General features: G+C 34.6%; 2 protein-coding genes across 8 annotated transcripts; one reads left to right on the plus strand and one right to left on the minus strand.

The window, feature by feature from the left end:
- The first annotated feature begins 2,087 nt into the window (after positions 1 to 2,087).
- On the plus strand, positions 2,088 to 11,907 carry LOC109176501 (protein S-acyltransferase 24-like). Of its 7 annotated transcripts, none has more exons than XM_019325965.1 (15): positions 2,088 to 2,468; positions 3,048 to 3,188; positions 4,147 to 4,259; positions 4,823 to 4,902; positions 4,984 to 5,147; positions 5,718 to 5,856; positions 5,970 to 6,069; positions 6,915 to 6,972; positions 7,342 to 7,419; positions 7,510 to 7,608; positions 7,773 to 7,851; positions 7,975 to 8,123; positions 8,406 to 8,893; positions 8,979 to 9,037; positions 11,814 to 11,907. In XM_019325965.1, the coding sequence occupies exons 1-13, from the start codon at positions 2,184 to 2,186 to the stop codon at positions 8,841 to 8,843; spliced, it is 1,923 nt and encodes a 640-aa protein (XP_019181510.1). In that variant the 5' UTR covers positions 2,088 to 2,183; the 3' UTR covers positions 8,844 to 8,893; positions 8,979 to 9,037; positions 11,814 to 11,907. The 7 variants fall into 7 exon arrangements, with proteins under 7 accessions (XP_019181510.1, XP_019181502.1, XP_019181518.1 ...); XM_019325957.1 differs by lacking the exon at positions 11,814 to 11,907 and adding an exon at positions 9,396 to 9,655; XM_019325973.1 differs by lacking the exon at positions 11,814 to 11,907 and having other exon boundaries at positions 8,406 to 8,697; positions 8,788 to 8,893; positions 8,979 to 9,124.
- A 116-nt stretch (positions 11,908 to 12,023) lies between these two features.
- Positions 12,024 to 15,782, minus strand: LOC109176540 (calcium uptake protein 1 homolog, mitochondrial-like). Its single transcript, XM_019326008.1, has 8 exons — positions 15,222 to 15,782; positions 14,451 to 14,518; positions 14,111 to 14,334; positions 13,940 to 14,023; positions 13,630 to 13,843; positions 13,244 to 13,543; positions 12,583 to 12,960; positions 12,024 to 12,233 (listed from the first exon to the last, which is right to left on the minus strand). Exons 1-7 carry the CDS (start codon positions 15,541 to 15,543, stop codon positions 12,745 to 12,747), a joined length of 1,428 nt encoding a protein of 475 aa, XP_019181553.1. The 5' UTR covers positions 15,544 to 15,782; the 3' UTR covers positions 12,024 to 12,233; positions 12,583 to 12,744.

The following is a 15,782-nucleotide window of genomic DNA, read 5'->3' on the forward strand; positions in this document are numbered from 1 at the left end:
CGAATAAATTAATTAATTGTGTTCTTGTTTTGTTTTGTTTTGCGTGCCAAAGTTGCTGTTGTCCACATAATTTGCACTTAAGTAGTACTCCGTAATTTGCAGGTGATTTAGGAGTGTTTGAGTACAACATGGAGTTGGGAGATTGAGTTTGATTTTAACTGGATTTATCAGTATTGTATGGAATTAGGCTTTATAATATTATAATAGAAACTTTTATGTAGAATTGTAGTACGAATAGGAAAATATGAAACAATATATTTAGGAATTGTATTACACTATTTTACAATATTAGAATAAAAATTTTAACGTAGAATTAATGTACGAATAGGAAAGTAGAAAATAATATATAAAAATTTGAGGGTTTTGGGCGGGAAGTTAAAGTTTAAGATTTTGTTTTTATATATAGTATAGATAGTATAGATAGATAGATAGATTTTATTAATTTTTTCTCTTATTGAGTGTTTACCCAATTGTGTAATGCGTGATATTATACTAGTATTAAACTATTAATTAATATATGATTGATTACATAAAAAAAAAAAATATTTCATAATCTGATCAATTTAATAAATGTAAATCTAATATTGTTATTATTGTATTTGGGGAAAAAGGTACAAATAGGCATTGAACTATTTGGGGGTTAGCAATTAAGCCATCGAACTCGAATAAGTTTCAATTTGATCCATGAACCTGCAAAAAAGTGCAATTAGCATTTTTAACAGGTTAACAACATGTTACTGCTGACTAGGATGACACGTGCAATTTTTATTTTTTATTTTATTATTTTTATTATCCTAATCAGCATTTGACACTAAAAAAAAAAAAAAAGAAACATTTGATCCTCAACTATAGCTTCTCTATTTTGCGATTTATCTCTCTTTCGCGGTTGTTTGCGACATTTTTTATTTTATCTCTTTCGCGATTGTTTGGGGCATTTTTGAATAGAAAAAATAGATTGAAATTTCAATATTTAAGAAATTACACGCATAATAGAATACAAAGTTTGTCTATTCACTAACTAGTAAAAATATAATGTTACTATAGATTTGCATTGCTAAGCAGAAATTAATATATTGTTAATATAGCTTGGATTGCCACACAAAAATACATTGTTAATTGCAACACTACAACATTTGATAAGCATAAATATATTGTTAATCTAGTACTACCAAAACATTAACCCAAAACAACTCTTCTACTAAAACATTAACCCAAAACACCTCCAACAGAATGAAACATCTCATTATGCGACCCTTCCTACTTAGTTGAGTCTTCTTACTAGCAGTTGATAAACCTTCATTTTCCTCACGATTTCTTTTCTTCTTTGGCCTACTTGTCATTTTTTTGGGGATTGAAGCCAAAATTTCCTCCCAATTTGTTTTAGGTCAGAAGAGTTCTCCATTCATCGATATAAGAGCATGTGTATAAGTCCTTTGATATGCTTCTTTTGAGTAGCATGGATCAAGATAATCCTCCATATTCATGCCAAAGATGGCACATATAGCATTAATAATAATAATAATAATTATTATTATTTTAATTAATTTATAATAAATAATATTTTTAATAAAAAATTAAAATAATGAATTTAAGCTGATAAACAAGTTTTTTTTTGGATGCTACTAGATCTATTACATTGTAGTATCTGTTCATCATATACTCCCTCAACCTACTGAAACACAAAGAGCTTTGTAGTATCTGTTCATCATATACTCCCTCAACCTACTGAAACACAAAGAGCTTTGTAGTATCTGTTCATCATATACTCCCTCAACCTACTGAAACACAAAGAGCTAATAACGCCTCCATTGAGGCTCAAACTCACAACCTTCCAAATGGAAGTCCAACCCGGGTACCATTGGACCATATAGTCCTGGTAAGCTGATAAACAAGTTAACTTGGACTTAATTGTATAATTGAATAATTTTACAAGTTTAGGAGACTTGAATGAAGCTTTTTTCACTTAGGAAATCCAATTGCACTATAGGAGGTCAATTTGACACTTTTTCTATATATTAATGACTTGTAAGTATAAATTTTCAATACAAAAAAAAAAAAAAAAAGGTTATATGTACAAAGTATATAATGTGATCAAATCAAATGATCGTCGGTTTTATGATCGGCTAACTGTATCAAGCATTGACTTGAAATTAGTTTGAAATGTCCAGTTTCGAAGGGTGTTGATGGCCTCGGAGATCGAGGTCGTTGAGGAGATGGAAGTCAGAGATCGGGAAGCCGCGGCTGCGAATGACGGAGAGGCCTCGGGAGTCGCGGTGGTGGAGGAGGAGAGTTTGAAGAACGAACCGAACAATGTCTATACGTCGGCGGCGTATGGAGACATGGAGAAGCTGCAGAGATTGGTAGAGAGCGAGGGTTGCTCAATCTCTGAGCCCGATGGCCTTGGCTACTATGCTCTCCAGTGGGCTGCTCTCAACAACCGCACTGCGGCAGCTCAATACATCATTCAGGTGTTTTAATCACTTAATTCTGTAGTTTGCAACAATTCCATCATATTACCATCTTCTTCAATTCCTTCCCTCAACCTGATTGTTTTTCCTAGCTTCTTCTGGAAGCGTTTGACCTGTAAATTTCTTTTGTTGAATTTATTGAACTAAAGAAAATTGCCAGAATCTGAATTATATATGTGCATCTTTGTTAAATTTCTACTTTATTTGTAAAGTTTTTAATAAAATGCACCAGGAATTGCAGGCAGGAACTAGTTGAAATTGGACATTATTTGCTCATGCACCAATGTGGAGGCTGTGATATTCGTGTAGTTTAGAAATATATGTTCAGTGTATCCAATTCAACCTTGAGAGTTGAGATGAGGGTTATATGCTGCAAGGTTTCCTTTTCTTTTTTTTTTTTTTTGGTTTCTTTTTTTTTTTTTTTCAATCTTTTTCTTTTCTTGAATTTCTTTGCCACTGTGGTACTGTTTTTTAAAGTATCCAGTTAGGATTCAGCCTAAACATGCTGCCCTTTGGCTAATATTTTTATTTTTGTATGGTGATATCATTTTTACAATAATATGATGATATCATTGGCAGCATGGTGGAGATGTTAATGCTGCAGATCATACCGGACAAACGGCATTACACTGGACTGCAGTTCGAGGTGCAATCCCAGTTGCAGAGATTTTACTCCAAGCGGGTGCTCGCATAAATGCTATTGATATGTATGGTTATCAGGTTTGTATTTTGGACACTAATTATTTAGTTATCCATGGTGTCTTACTGTCTTTACCAACTCAATTATTCCAAAGCTTTCTTATTGCTTCAAAACATGTAAGTAGTTATTTAACTTGGGATTTGCAGTATTATAACTTGGTTATATGTTTTTGGCTTAACAATGCTCAATGACTTAGTGACAGCTGCGTTAATGGCATTCCATGATCATCTTCCATTCTAATTCACCTAATGCTTTCTTTGCCTAAGACTCTAAGTTCACTCATAGAAACATCAGTCTATGAATTTTGATCCACCTTCTAGAGCCTATTCAACTTAGCTTAAGTTCTAGGTTGCTTTATGATGTTGGGAACATTGAACTCAGTAGAGGTTACCATAAATGAGACACCAAAATTGATGATAAACTATAATAAAATTAGACACATGGATATCATGGTTAGCCAATGTAAAGTTTATGAATAAAATTAACTGAAGTACCAAAAAAAGGTTACTTTCAACTGTTTGGAACCACCAAAACACATGATCTTTGCTGATGAAGACAGAGGAAGACAAAGTAAAGTTGAACCGCAAAAGTAGTACCATTGAGGTACGCCTTTGATATTGACGTAGATGTTAGGGCTACTTTGGTTATGAAATATTGGTTGAAGGAAAGGGATAAAACTTAGATGAGACTCTTTTCTGTTTTCTAATTTTTTCTGCATACTTTGTGAATTTCATGATGCTCCTTTATCCAGGACCAAAGAAACTCACTTGTTTATATCTTTCTCACCCTTAGCCTACAATTTATTTCCTCCATTGCTGTTGTTTTTGTTTTTGTTTTTTTTTTTTGGTCCTTGTTCTTTCTTTTGGATTAACTTGTGAATACTTTTTGGTGCTTTTATTGAATCTATTCTCTTGCTTCTCTTTATCATTATGAGTAATTACAATGCAAGTAGTAAAAGGACCATGTGATGGTTTACAGGCAACCCATGTTGCTGCACAATATGGCCATACAGATTTTCTGTATTGTATTGTCACAAAGTGGAATGCTGATCCCGATGTTCCAGACAAGGATGGGAGAAGCCCTTTACACTGGTATTTTATTTCAAGTCTAGTTATTCATTTGCTATTGTTAGCCGGAGTTCTTTTGACTTTTTGTTTCATATCTTGTACATATGATGGAATCTAAATATGCGCATCTTTTTCCCCTAAATATATCTGTCTTGCTCCCAAGCTAAATTGTTAAGTGGGAATAGCTAGGACATCACTAATTTGGTTTAGAAAAAGTCAGATATTCCTTTTCTATTTTTTGGGGTCATTATTTCCAACTATTATGTCTTCAGTTATTCATAATTCTCTGTGTAGATACATCATAAAATGTTAAAGCTTATTGTATGCAGCTAATGCCTGTGATGTTAAACAATGGTCATTAAACTTAAACAATGGTTTTAAAAGGAGGGAACAAAAGAAGAAAAACCTAATGGTCTTATCTCTTCATTCATGATTGGTATAGCTGTATCTTTTTTTCTTTTTTTTTTTTTTTTTTTTTTTTTTTTTTTTTTTTTTTTTTAAATTTTATTTATATTCATATTTATTTTACTTTTTATACTTTGTCTAGTCTACCTTTTTCTTTTCCTTACGGTGGTGGAATGCTCTAGGGCTGCATACAAGGCTTTTGCTGATTGTATACGACTTTTGTTGTTTCTGGATGCATATCCGGGACGACAGGATAAAGAGGGTAACTTCAAATGCTTGGTTATGAGTTTAGTGGTTCTTATATGTTTCTCAAAGAAGCCTACTTAACACCTTTCCACTTTAGGGTGCACTCCTCTTCACTGGGCTGCTATCAGAGGTAACCTTGAGGCATGCACAGTATTAGTGCAGGCTGGGAAGAAGGAAGGCCTGATGGTGAAAGACCATACTGGCCTTACGCCTGCACAGCTTGCTTCTGATAAAAATCACCGACACGTTGCTCTTTTCCTTGTAGGTCTTCTTTAATCTTAGTATTCCTGAATTGCCATGAAATGTCTCACTTCTCAACATTACTTCTACCAGAATTTGTTATCTGTCTCCATGTCGCTTGATTTCTTTGTGCTTTATTTATAGCTGTCCTTATTCAGATTGTAAAACATTTTTAGTTTGCTTTCACTTCCTAGTCTTTTCTCCTTGAGCTTCACTCTTCTATGTTTTAATTCTAGTTACCAAAATTTTTATTAGTCCAAGGTTCCTATGCTGAAGTTACACATTTGTGTGCATAAGTGCATTTACTTTACTATAATTTTCTAGTGCATATAGATCAGTTTGATTGTAATTTGTTACAGACATTTGCTATTCATAACTTTGCTATTACAACAAATTCTTTTTTATTCGAGCTCCATTACAAAATGATTGATGCAGTCATGCAACTGAGTTCTTTTGATGACTTAGTTCAAACATCATCTTGTGATTTGCTGGGATATATGATTGTAACATGATAAAGATGGGAGTAATGGTGGTTCTTCATGACACAGTTCTTAAATAAATATCCTATTCTTCACAAATGTAATTCTGCAGGGAAATGCTAGACAGCTGTATGACAAAAATTGTGATGGGAAAAGCCTACTTGGGAAATTTTCAAAATTAGGCCTTGCTCCAACACTTTGGTGTATAATCATTCTGCTACTTGTAACTTATATTCATGCCGTCATCTTGGGTAACTTTTCCTTTGGTTTCGTTTTGTGTGTGTGTGTGTGTTTTTGTAATTAACTTTTGACCCGTAAATTAAATGCATCCTGTATTACTTTGTTTTTTTTTTTTTTTTTTCAGCTCCAAACCTTCCAAAATTAACTGCTGCCAGTGCTTCCTGTGCATGGTTGGGTGTTTTTATTGCAACTTCTGCACTAGTTCTGTTTTATAGGTGCAGCAGGTATAGCCGATGACCTTTAGAAACTAGACTTCAGATGACCATGTGTTTAGTAGATTTTATGCTTTGGCAATGTGTTAAGGACCCAATCTAGACCAATGACATTCATATCCTTTTACACTTACAGATAGGTCCAATGCTTGTAAATCAATTTTTTTTTTTTTTCATATGCCAAATGAATAAAGCCATTAAGTGTATCTGGTTTCAACTTAGCAAAGGAGAAAGGAGCTTCTTTTTCATAGAAGGGTGACCAATCAATATCACTGTTGCATATCCTATTCATAGAAGGGCTAGTAAACAGTATTCCTGTTGCATATCATGGACTAAGAAGTGCTTAAAGTTTGGTATACTATATATGTGAACATTTGCTTTTCTAGAAAGTTTCATTACAGATGACTAGGTGACCAAAAAAGTATGTAAACTATAAGTGTTGGGTGATGATATACTTGGGAACATTGAACCTTAAGTTCTTTCTGTTTTGTTTTGTTTTTTTTTTTTTTTTTTGTTTTTTTGTTTTTTTTTTGTTTTTTTTTTTAAATTTTATTTTTTTAAAATTTTTTTGTGACCTCTTTTTCCATGATTTTCTCTATTTATTTTCAGTCTGCATTGAATGCATATACCACTTATTTGACACCTTTTTCTTTCTTGAGTTTTAATATCAGCAATAACTGATTGTGATAACTTTATATTTGTTTTTAATCTTGCTATTGTTTTTTTAACAAGTTGTGTGACCTAGTACCTACATAATATGTGTCATTCCTGTTCATTTATAATGGCAACCCAAAATTTTTTGAACATGTTGGCTTCATAATTGCTTTTTGATGATGTCCATGTGTGTGCACTTGCAGAAAAGATCCAGGGTACATTAGTATGAGCTTACGTGATTTGCAAAATATAAAAGATGATGTAAGTTGCTTCATCTCCCTTTTCCATCATTGTACCTCTCTCTGACCTACACAAACACACACAAAAGGAAAGATAGATGGTCTATGTGTTTGTGTGTATAAAATTGCAGAATTATAAAGGTGCATTATCTCCAGATATTGAATATATCCTTGCTAGCACAAGTTTATATATTACCAAGGTGGAAGAGTGAAAACAAAATTTGAGGTTCCAGCTTGCATGTTTTTCTCTCATTTTCTCTTGGCATAAATGCATAATGCTATCATTAATTGCTTCACATGATAATACTGTTTGTCTGAAATTTATGTAATAACCCTAACCTCATGAGTGATATTCATGTAAACTTATCTCTATATTGTTATATTATATTAGGAACCATTGTTGAAGAATGATGTATATCACCCTGCTCTGCTTGCTGGGAATTGGTCTCAGCTATGCTCCACATGCAAGGTGCCGTGTACTTTGATTTTTCCATCTTTATTTCTTCCCCTTTATGGTACCTTTTTATGCCTTCTAATGTTTTGTTTTCTATTCCATCAGATTGTCCGCCCTCTTCGTGCAAAACATTGTTCTACTTGTGATCGTTGTGTAGAGCAGTTTGATCATCACTGCCCTTGGGTATCTAATTGCATCGGCAAGGTGCTTACCATTGAGTGTATCTCTTCTTTTTTTTTTTTTTTTTTTTCCTGCTATTGTTTCCTTATTTTCTTTAGCTTCATCCTTGTTTCCAGCTATAGTACTTTGTAGTGTGTATATCTTCTATTATTTTCAGCTTGACCAAGTCTAATAAACTTCTCTTTCAGAGAAACAAATGGGAATTTTTCTTGTTTCTTGTTCTTGAAATATTGGCTATGCTAATAACTGGTGGAGTCACTTTTACAAGTAAGAGTTCTTGTTTATTTTCATTTTTGATGCATGTGCAATATAAGTTTTCAACTGTTCTTTTGCTTAAGGAAATTCTCTGTATTTCTCCATGAACTAATAAAATACCTCTCAACATTGCAGGAGTCTTGACTGATCCAATGGCCCCATCTTCTTTCGTTGCATGGTTAAACTACACTGGTACTCAACATATTGGTGCTATAACGTTTATAATTGCCGATGTTTTCCTCTTCTCTGCTGTTTCAGCCTTAACTGTGGTACAAGCTTCTCAGGTTTGTTTCTGTGCTTATTTACTTAAAATAATACAGCTTAAATTCTTAAAACCATGTACCCCACCTTTGGGCATGTTGGAATTTCAAACTATACTTTCTTTGTTTTCCCTTGCAATTTATATTGTCTGTCTTCATACTGTGATAGACACTGAAAGGTAAAGTTGTTGAAAGAGGCGGTTTGTCTTTTTATTGAATTACCACGGGATTCCTCAACCCTCCTATGATTTTTGCACTGAAATGAACCTATGAATAACTCATCTTTTTACCCTTTCCATGCTACAGATTTCCCGCAATATCACAACGAATGAAGTGGCTAATGCACCACGCTATAGTTACCTCAAAGATCAAAACGATCAATTCAGAAATCCTTATGATCATGGACGCAAGAAAAACTGTTCAGATTTCTTGATAAATGGTTACAGTCAAGATGTGGAGTACACAGCAGCATCAACTCAGCCTGTGGGAATCGGGATGATGCATATAACTACGAGTTCAACCCCACAAAATGGTGTTGGCCATTCCCATCAGACCAAGGAAAGTAGCCATGTAACTATAGACGTGAATAAGAGCCCAGGTAGCTATCACAATCATGCTCAGTTTTCCAGTTGTAGCCATCATAGTACCAAAAACAAAACAGATTCATTTGCTGTATCTTCTGAATTAGGTATTGGCCAATTGCGAAATGCTGCCAAAACTGCGGTTTCATGCTTCATAGTATAATACTGCGCCTTGTTTGTTGGGAATGCCGTCCTTCATACACACTGTTATATGTAAGTATACCTTTAGCTTTAGCAATTCTATTCATGATTACTGCAATTTATTTTCCTTCACTGAGCCCTAGTTTGCTTGTTACAGTATGTTGTAGGGATACAAGCTTGCAAATGATAAGAATGAATTTGAAGCTGTTTGAATTGGTGAGTATATCTCAAACTAGCTCTCATATTACTCTACCAAAAGAGTTGTTAAAGGTACTCTGATCTATACAACTTTTTTCTTCATTATTTCTGAAATACTTAGAGCATCTACATTAGTTTAACCCCGGTGCAGTATTTGAGAGGTTTTTGTAAATGTGAAATTAGGAAAGAGAAAAAAATGTGGGTAAAAAAAAAAAAAGAGTAAAAATTAAAAAAAAAAATGACATTAAAAAAAAAAGAGTAAAAAATTTAAAAAAGTTAGAGTGGCCGTCAGTTGACTCGCCCAGCGGGCGCGTGTTCCCCACGTGCCCACTGTTTGAAATTATTTTGGGTCTGACATTATTTTGGGTCTTTGCAGGCCAATTCTTTTGCAATTAATTCATCCCCCCACATCAACAATTATCTTGAACAAAAGCTATTTGATCTGACATTCTCCCCGAAATAACTCTTGATAATGTTTCTCTTACAAATATGTGGGTTATAGAAAAGTTACAGGGTACCGAAAGGCTCTGGTGCCTTTGGTACCCAGTACCATTATATAGAAAAGTTACAGGGTACCAAGTACAATTACAAACTATTACTCAATAATGCACTTTTTCATTATGTTATTTTATACACTTAAATACCATAATTGTGATATTGGCTCTGTTTGGTAACGTAGTTAGCTTATCAGTTAATTTTGACTTATTTGACTACTATTAGCTGTTTGACTTGGTTAAATAATCAATATAAGTGTTTGATTAATCAGTTTTTTGAACAGCTTATTGTTCTAAAATGTTAAAATTCAAAAAGTTGCCTAAAGTAGCTTTTTCAATAAGCTTTTTGTGAAAGTAATTTTGCATGTAATAAGCTATCGGCTAACAATCAATTTATCAAACATTTTTTTTACAATCTGCTAATGTTATCAACTAGTTAAATTCACTAACACAATTAGCTAACAGTTATTTATCAAACACTCCCATTGTGTTGTATGATATGATGGCCCTGTTTGATAACATAGTTAGCTTATCAGTCAATTTTGACTTATTTGATCACTATTAGCTGTTTGACTTGGTTAAACAATCAATAGAGTGTTTGATTAATTAGCTTTTTGTAATAGCTGTTGCAAATAAAGGTTGGAAAAACCAATAATAATCCTACGAAAATGATTATTATTTTTCTAGGAAATTTATGGGAAGGATGAAAAGATATGGTGGGTAGGTGGTTAGCACGAGTCGAGCGAAACACTCTCTCTTTAAAACTTTATTTGCCGTCTCCCAAAAGGTACTAGGAGCGTTCCGGCCTAGGCTTTTCAGGATAAAACGTACTACGATTCCAAGTTTGAGCACTCAGACAATGAAATACGGCGAACTAGAGCTTAGGATGAACACATGAGGCTAAAAAAAGAGTAGAAGCACAATTTTTGAGAGAGGAAAATATATTTTCAGGATAAAACGTACTACGATTCCAAGTTTGAGCACTCAAACAATGAAATCTAGCGAACTAGAAGCACAATTTTTGAGAGGAAAATATATTTTTGTTGTGTTAAAAATCTGATTCTAAACAACAACTTATATAAGAGTTGAGAAATTCAATAGCATTCAATTCGTGTCCATAGGTGTCAGTGTACATAAGTCAGTCAAGCCTTTTCAAAGGCATTTTGGAATTTGATTTGCTCTCCCTCCCTGCGCAAGAGAGAGCCTCTATACTATACAATTCAATAAAGGCTCTTGTATAAATAGTGATGCAAACCCACTTTTCAAACCAATGTGGGACAAAGGTTACTTTAAAGCCTTTTCCCCTTCATTTTTATAACTCAAATGGATCTACTTTGAGAATCAATATCTCATTCACCCCGTTTTGAGCGTACAATATATTAATCTCTCCGTCTCACTACGAAGAACCCGAATCTACTTTGACTTGATCCAAATCGTGAGTGGACCTTATTAATAGTTGTACTACAAAATAGCTACTTAAAATAATATTTCTTGCTATTTTATGCTATTTTTTTTTTCCAACAATAGCTTATTGTTTCAAAAAGCTAAAGTTTAAAAAATTGCTCAAAGTAATTTTTTTATAAAGTCATTTTGTATGTAATTAACTATAAGCTAATAACTAATTTACCAAACACTTTTTTATAATCAACTAATGTTATCAACTAGTCAAACTCACTAACCCAATCAGCTAACAACTATCAATTAACAACTATTGACCAAACATCCCGATATAAAAATCTCTCTAGCATATAATAATATTCAAATTGCTTGATAAATTGAGCTATATGGCAATGATGACATGACGAGCATTGAGATTTGAGAATAATGATAGGAGTTGGTATTTGTAAAGAATATATGAAGTATAGAATGTGTGTAAGAGAAAATAATGTGGTAGATTTGCTACAAATATTAATAAGTTCAAGTACAAATTTTTTAAGGTTTCAAATCTTTTAGCTAGCAATTGAGGTCCGTATTTATAATTTATATATAATAACGGAACAATCAAAATCTCACTAATAAGGCAATAGGTTTGTCGTGACACTGCCAATGGTGGCACTAGTTGGATGTTTAGAGTAGTGATGGTAGAATTGGTTTGTCTTGCTAATGGCACTCAGTTTTAATGATCGGTTTCTTAACCATAAAGATCAAGAAATGTCTAGGTTTAGTTGGATCCTGATATTTTGTCAATTAATCTGTTGTATAATCCCATCAATTTATGTAACTTTCTTTCTTCATCTTTATTTATTTAATTTTTAAAAAAATTATTTATTTATTTTGCAATTTTGATCTTCTTGTTTTAGATTGGCTTGATTAGTCTTGCACCAAGAGAGTTTGAGTCATCACATTGAAGATTTTATTCCTCAGCCAACACACTTTCAAAGAGACCATTTAATAGAAAGTTAACAACTATTTTGGTATAGAATTTAGCTCTTCATGGATACAAATAATTGATGATAATTACTCAGATATTTTTATTCTACCTGATATAGTAAAACAGTTGTACTTCATAATCAAACTTAAAGAACAATCTCATTAAACTAGATGAAAACAGTAGGAACCATTTTGACAGTGTATTCTGTTACCTAAACTAACACAAAACAGTTCCTAGTACTGTTGTGAAATTGCAAGAAAAATCTCTACATCATAAACTGATAAACAACACCTTTCTGGTTGAATATGTGTATGCATCTTATCAGCTTCTCCTCTCATCTGTACAAGAACTGCAGCAAAAATAGCAGACTATTAAGTTTACTAACCGTGTAAATCACTACTGGAAATTATGAAATATCCGACCACCTGAAAGTGATCTTAAATCAAGTCGAAAGCATTATTCCGACCACTTTTGGTATCCGAAAAAACCTTTATTGCTATTTCCGACCACTTTTTTCTTTCAATTTGATTTAAGATCACTTTTAGGTGGTCGAAAATTCCATAATTTCCAGCAGTGAATCTGCAGAAATGGTGTTTGGGAAGAACATCAGAATACAAGTCGAACTATGAATTGAAGCATACCCGAAGAGAAAATAGGGAAGAAAGTCGAACTATGAACGAAAGGTATCATTGGGTTACCTAATCCTTTGTCTCGTTGAAAAGGACTTACTTCAGGTCTTGAGATCATCAGCCTGCTGTCTGTTTGAATGAACGAAGGGCAGAAAAGTGCAGTGTTTTTATCTGTACTGTACAATAATGTTTTTCAGTTCAAAGAACATGTTTCATGAGGTGATTGCAGGTTTAAAAGTGAAGAATCTTGGAAGGACAGCCTTTTGTGCAGTCCAGCCAGCACGAGATCATCCCCACGAACCCCTTCTCCGTTGGGTGCGCAATGTCTGTCTCTCGCCTCTGCAACACTCTCAAGAACTCATCCGAGCTTAGAATCCCATCGTGGTTCGTATCAAACAAGAAAAAGATCATGTCCACCACATTCTCAGTAAGAGATATGCCACAAACCTTGTATATATAGAAGCAAAGCTTACGTTAGATGTATATAACGTTTTAGTAATGCTAAACGCACTTCTACCACTACTGGAAATTATGGAATTTTCGACCACCTGAAAGTGATCTTAAATCAAGTCGAAAGCAAAAAATGGTAGGAAAGAGCAATAAAGGTTTCCCCGGATACCAAAAGTGATCGGAACAAGACTTTCGACTTGATTTAAGATCACTTTCAGGTGGTCGGAAATTTCATAATTTCCAGCAGTGCGAAGTAAGAAAAAGCGCGTTGTAGACATACGTGCTTAGCAGCTCGTTTGAAGTCATCTTTCGAGAGCATCCCATTCATCGATTTCCCAAAGCTGAAGATGGCAAGAGTAAATGGCTGCAGTTTCTTCCTCAGCTCAGCAAAACTCTTGAACTCGTCGAACGAAATGCGCACATCCCTAAGGCGTGGCTCATCGTTCAGCTCTTCAACCCGATCAAGAAACTTGGTGATGTGACCCATGTCAGCGGCTGCCACCATTGACAGCGCGAAATCTTTAGAAGAAATGGTTCCCCGCGACCTGTAATCATAATGTGCAAACTCCAACCGCAACATCTGTGGGAATACAGAGAGCAGAAACCAACACTTTGAGACTATAACAACAGCAGACACATACTATTGACAGAAAACTAAAGCATTACTTCGATGTGCAAATCTCTCAAGAACTGAACAAATTTATCGTGCTCAAGGCGACCATTGCCATCTTTGCCAAAGAAGTACTCGAGCAGACCCCCGTCCTCTACAGACCCAGAAACGTGCAACCCGATTCGCATTCCATCTCTGTGGCGAGCGCCCTGTCTGTTATAATTTCGCATCAGTGCCATCACTCTCTTGAATTCCTCCTTATCTATCCCTCTGTTCAGAAGACCAGTCACTAAAAGTTCCAAAACCATTAGAGGATAAGTAAATCCTATTTTCTTAGCTAGATTATATCTTCATATGAGCACTTACCCATCGTTGTCAATGTCAAACATCCGAAAAGCTATGGAGAAACTCGACTCGGGAATGCTGAGAAGCGTAACAAAGAAGATATACCTGCAGTTGCAGACAAACCAGAAAATGATTTAACGAGATTAAATAATCATTCTTTTTTGCAGGAGAAGGCGGGGGTGAAGTACTAACTCTGGAAACGATATAAGCCCGTCACTGTTGGTGTCGAAAAGCATAAAGAACACTGAAGGAGCGCAATGCAATTCACCAGACACCTTCTCGCCTTTCAGAGATCCACCTCTCACACTTGCTGCTTCAGATGGAGGAAAGACGGGAACCACAGCCCTCATCAGATCTCCTGGAGTCATATACACTTCCCCGCCAGGCGCTTTAAAAGATGCAAAGTACTCAAACACCTTGAACCAAAAACATTAAGGCACCACTAATATTGTTAATGTAGTTGTGTAGAAAGAACATACATACCTTAAAACATTGCAGAAAACCTTAAAATATGCCTAATTTAGCTCCATACCTTCTCTGGAGGACTTCGCATTCTTAACCGTTTCTCATACTTGAAGAACACCCTTTTCCTATATGTATCTGAAACCACAGAATCATCAGTTCTCATCCTGTCTTGCAAGAGATTCGGATTTATTAACAGATAATATTTAGCAATAGCATAAAGCTGGTGCTGAAACATAGATCAAAACTGCAATCAACATGTCATTACTGGTGATAACATTACTGCACATAAGCACCTAAGAACGGTCTCTTGACTATTGACATTTACTAATTTTTGTCTTGACCGTTGCCATTTGACCATTAACGATCCTTGACTATTGATTGTGTTTCTGGGTAACCTTAAATTTAAGGGTAAGAATGAAAAAATTGACTTGTTTCTAAGATGGGCAAATTGGGTTCAAAAACTTGATACACTAGGTTCATCATTAGTGGGAATGTGAAGAATGATGCATAAGCCAATTTGGACCTAGCTATAAAGTCTCTATCCCAAATTTGAGGCGATTATATCATTTGCTTCAACACTCTTAAATATGCAAATTTGTAGAGACGATTATGTGAGCTAATTTTTACATTCGTATCTTTAAATCTAGGCCGATTAAATGAATATCTAACAGAAGAACCAAATTTGAAACAAAATCAATAGTCAATGCCCAATTCAGAAGTGACCATTCCTGAATTAACTCATAGAGAAATATGTGTGGCACACATGTGCAAAATGTATGTTTGAAGAAAACAAGGAAAAAAAAAACAATTGAGAGAAGAGTATAGACTATAATAATACCTTTGAATATAAACATAGTTTTATTCTCAGACTTTTGTTCTGAAGCTTTATTTCCAGAATCAGCATAAGAAACCAAAGAATCTTTCCCAGAAAATGCATAATAACAAAGCCCTGCACTTGAGCTAGCTGCAACAATGGGGAGAAGCGATCTCAACACTGATTCAAGAACCATGCCACCCCTTTTCTTCTCATGGTTGAATCTCCGGCCACCGGAGCCGCCGCCACCACCGCCGGATTCCGTCGAAATGGCTCTTGAATATGCCAAGATTAAACGAAGATTGGGATGGTTTTTCCTCAGAAACTGCCCAAATGAATGATGCATAGTAAAAAAACAAAAACGAGGATTACTGTGTTAAGGTATTGTTGTGTCTTTTTTGTGTGTTTAATGTTGTGACGATGAAAGAAAGGGTTGTAATCCATATGGAAGGAGGAAGATAAGGTCCTGATGAATTTGACCGAGAAAATTGGTGGGGAAGTTATGATTCAGTTTTTTTTGTTCTTAACGGTCGTACGAGGTAGTTGGACTTGAGCTGTTCTTACAATTTACAAATAATAGGGAAA

This window comes from Ipomoea nil, unplaced genomic scaffold (genome assembly GCF_001879475.1).
Source record: "Ipomoea nil cultivar Tokyo-kokei standard unplaced genomic scaffold, Asagao_1.1 scaffold0176, whole genome shotgun sequence".
Classification (NCBI taxonomy): Eukaryota; Viridiplantae; Streptophyta; class Magnoliopsida; order Solanales; family Convolvulaceae; genus Ipomoea; species Ipomoea nil.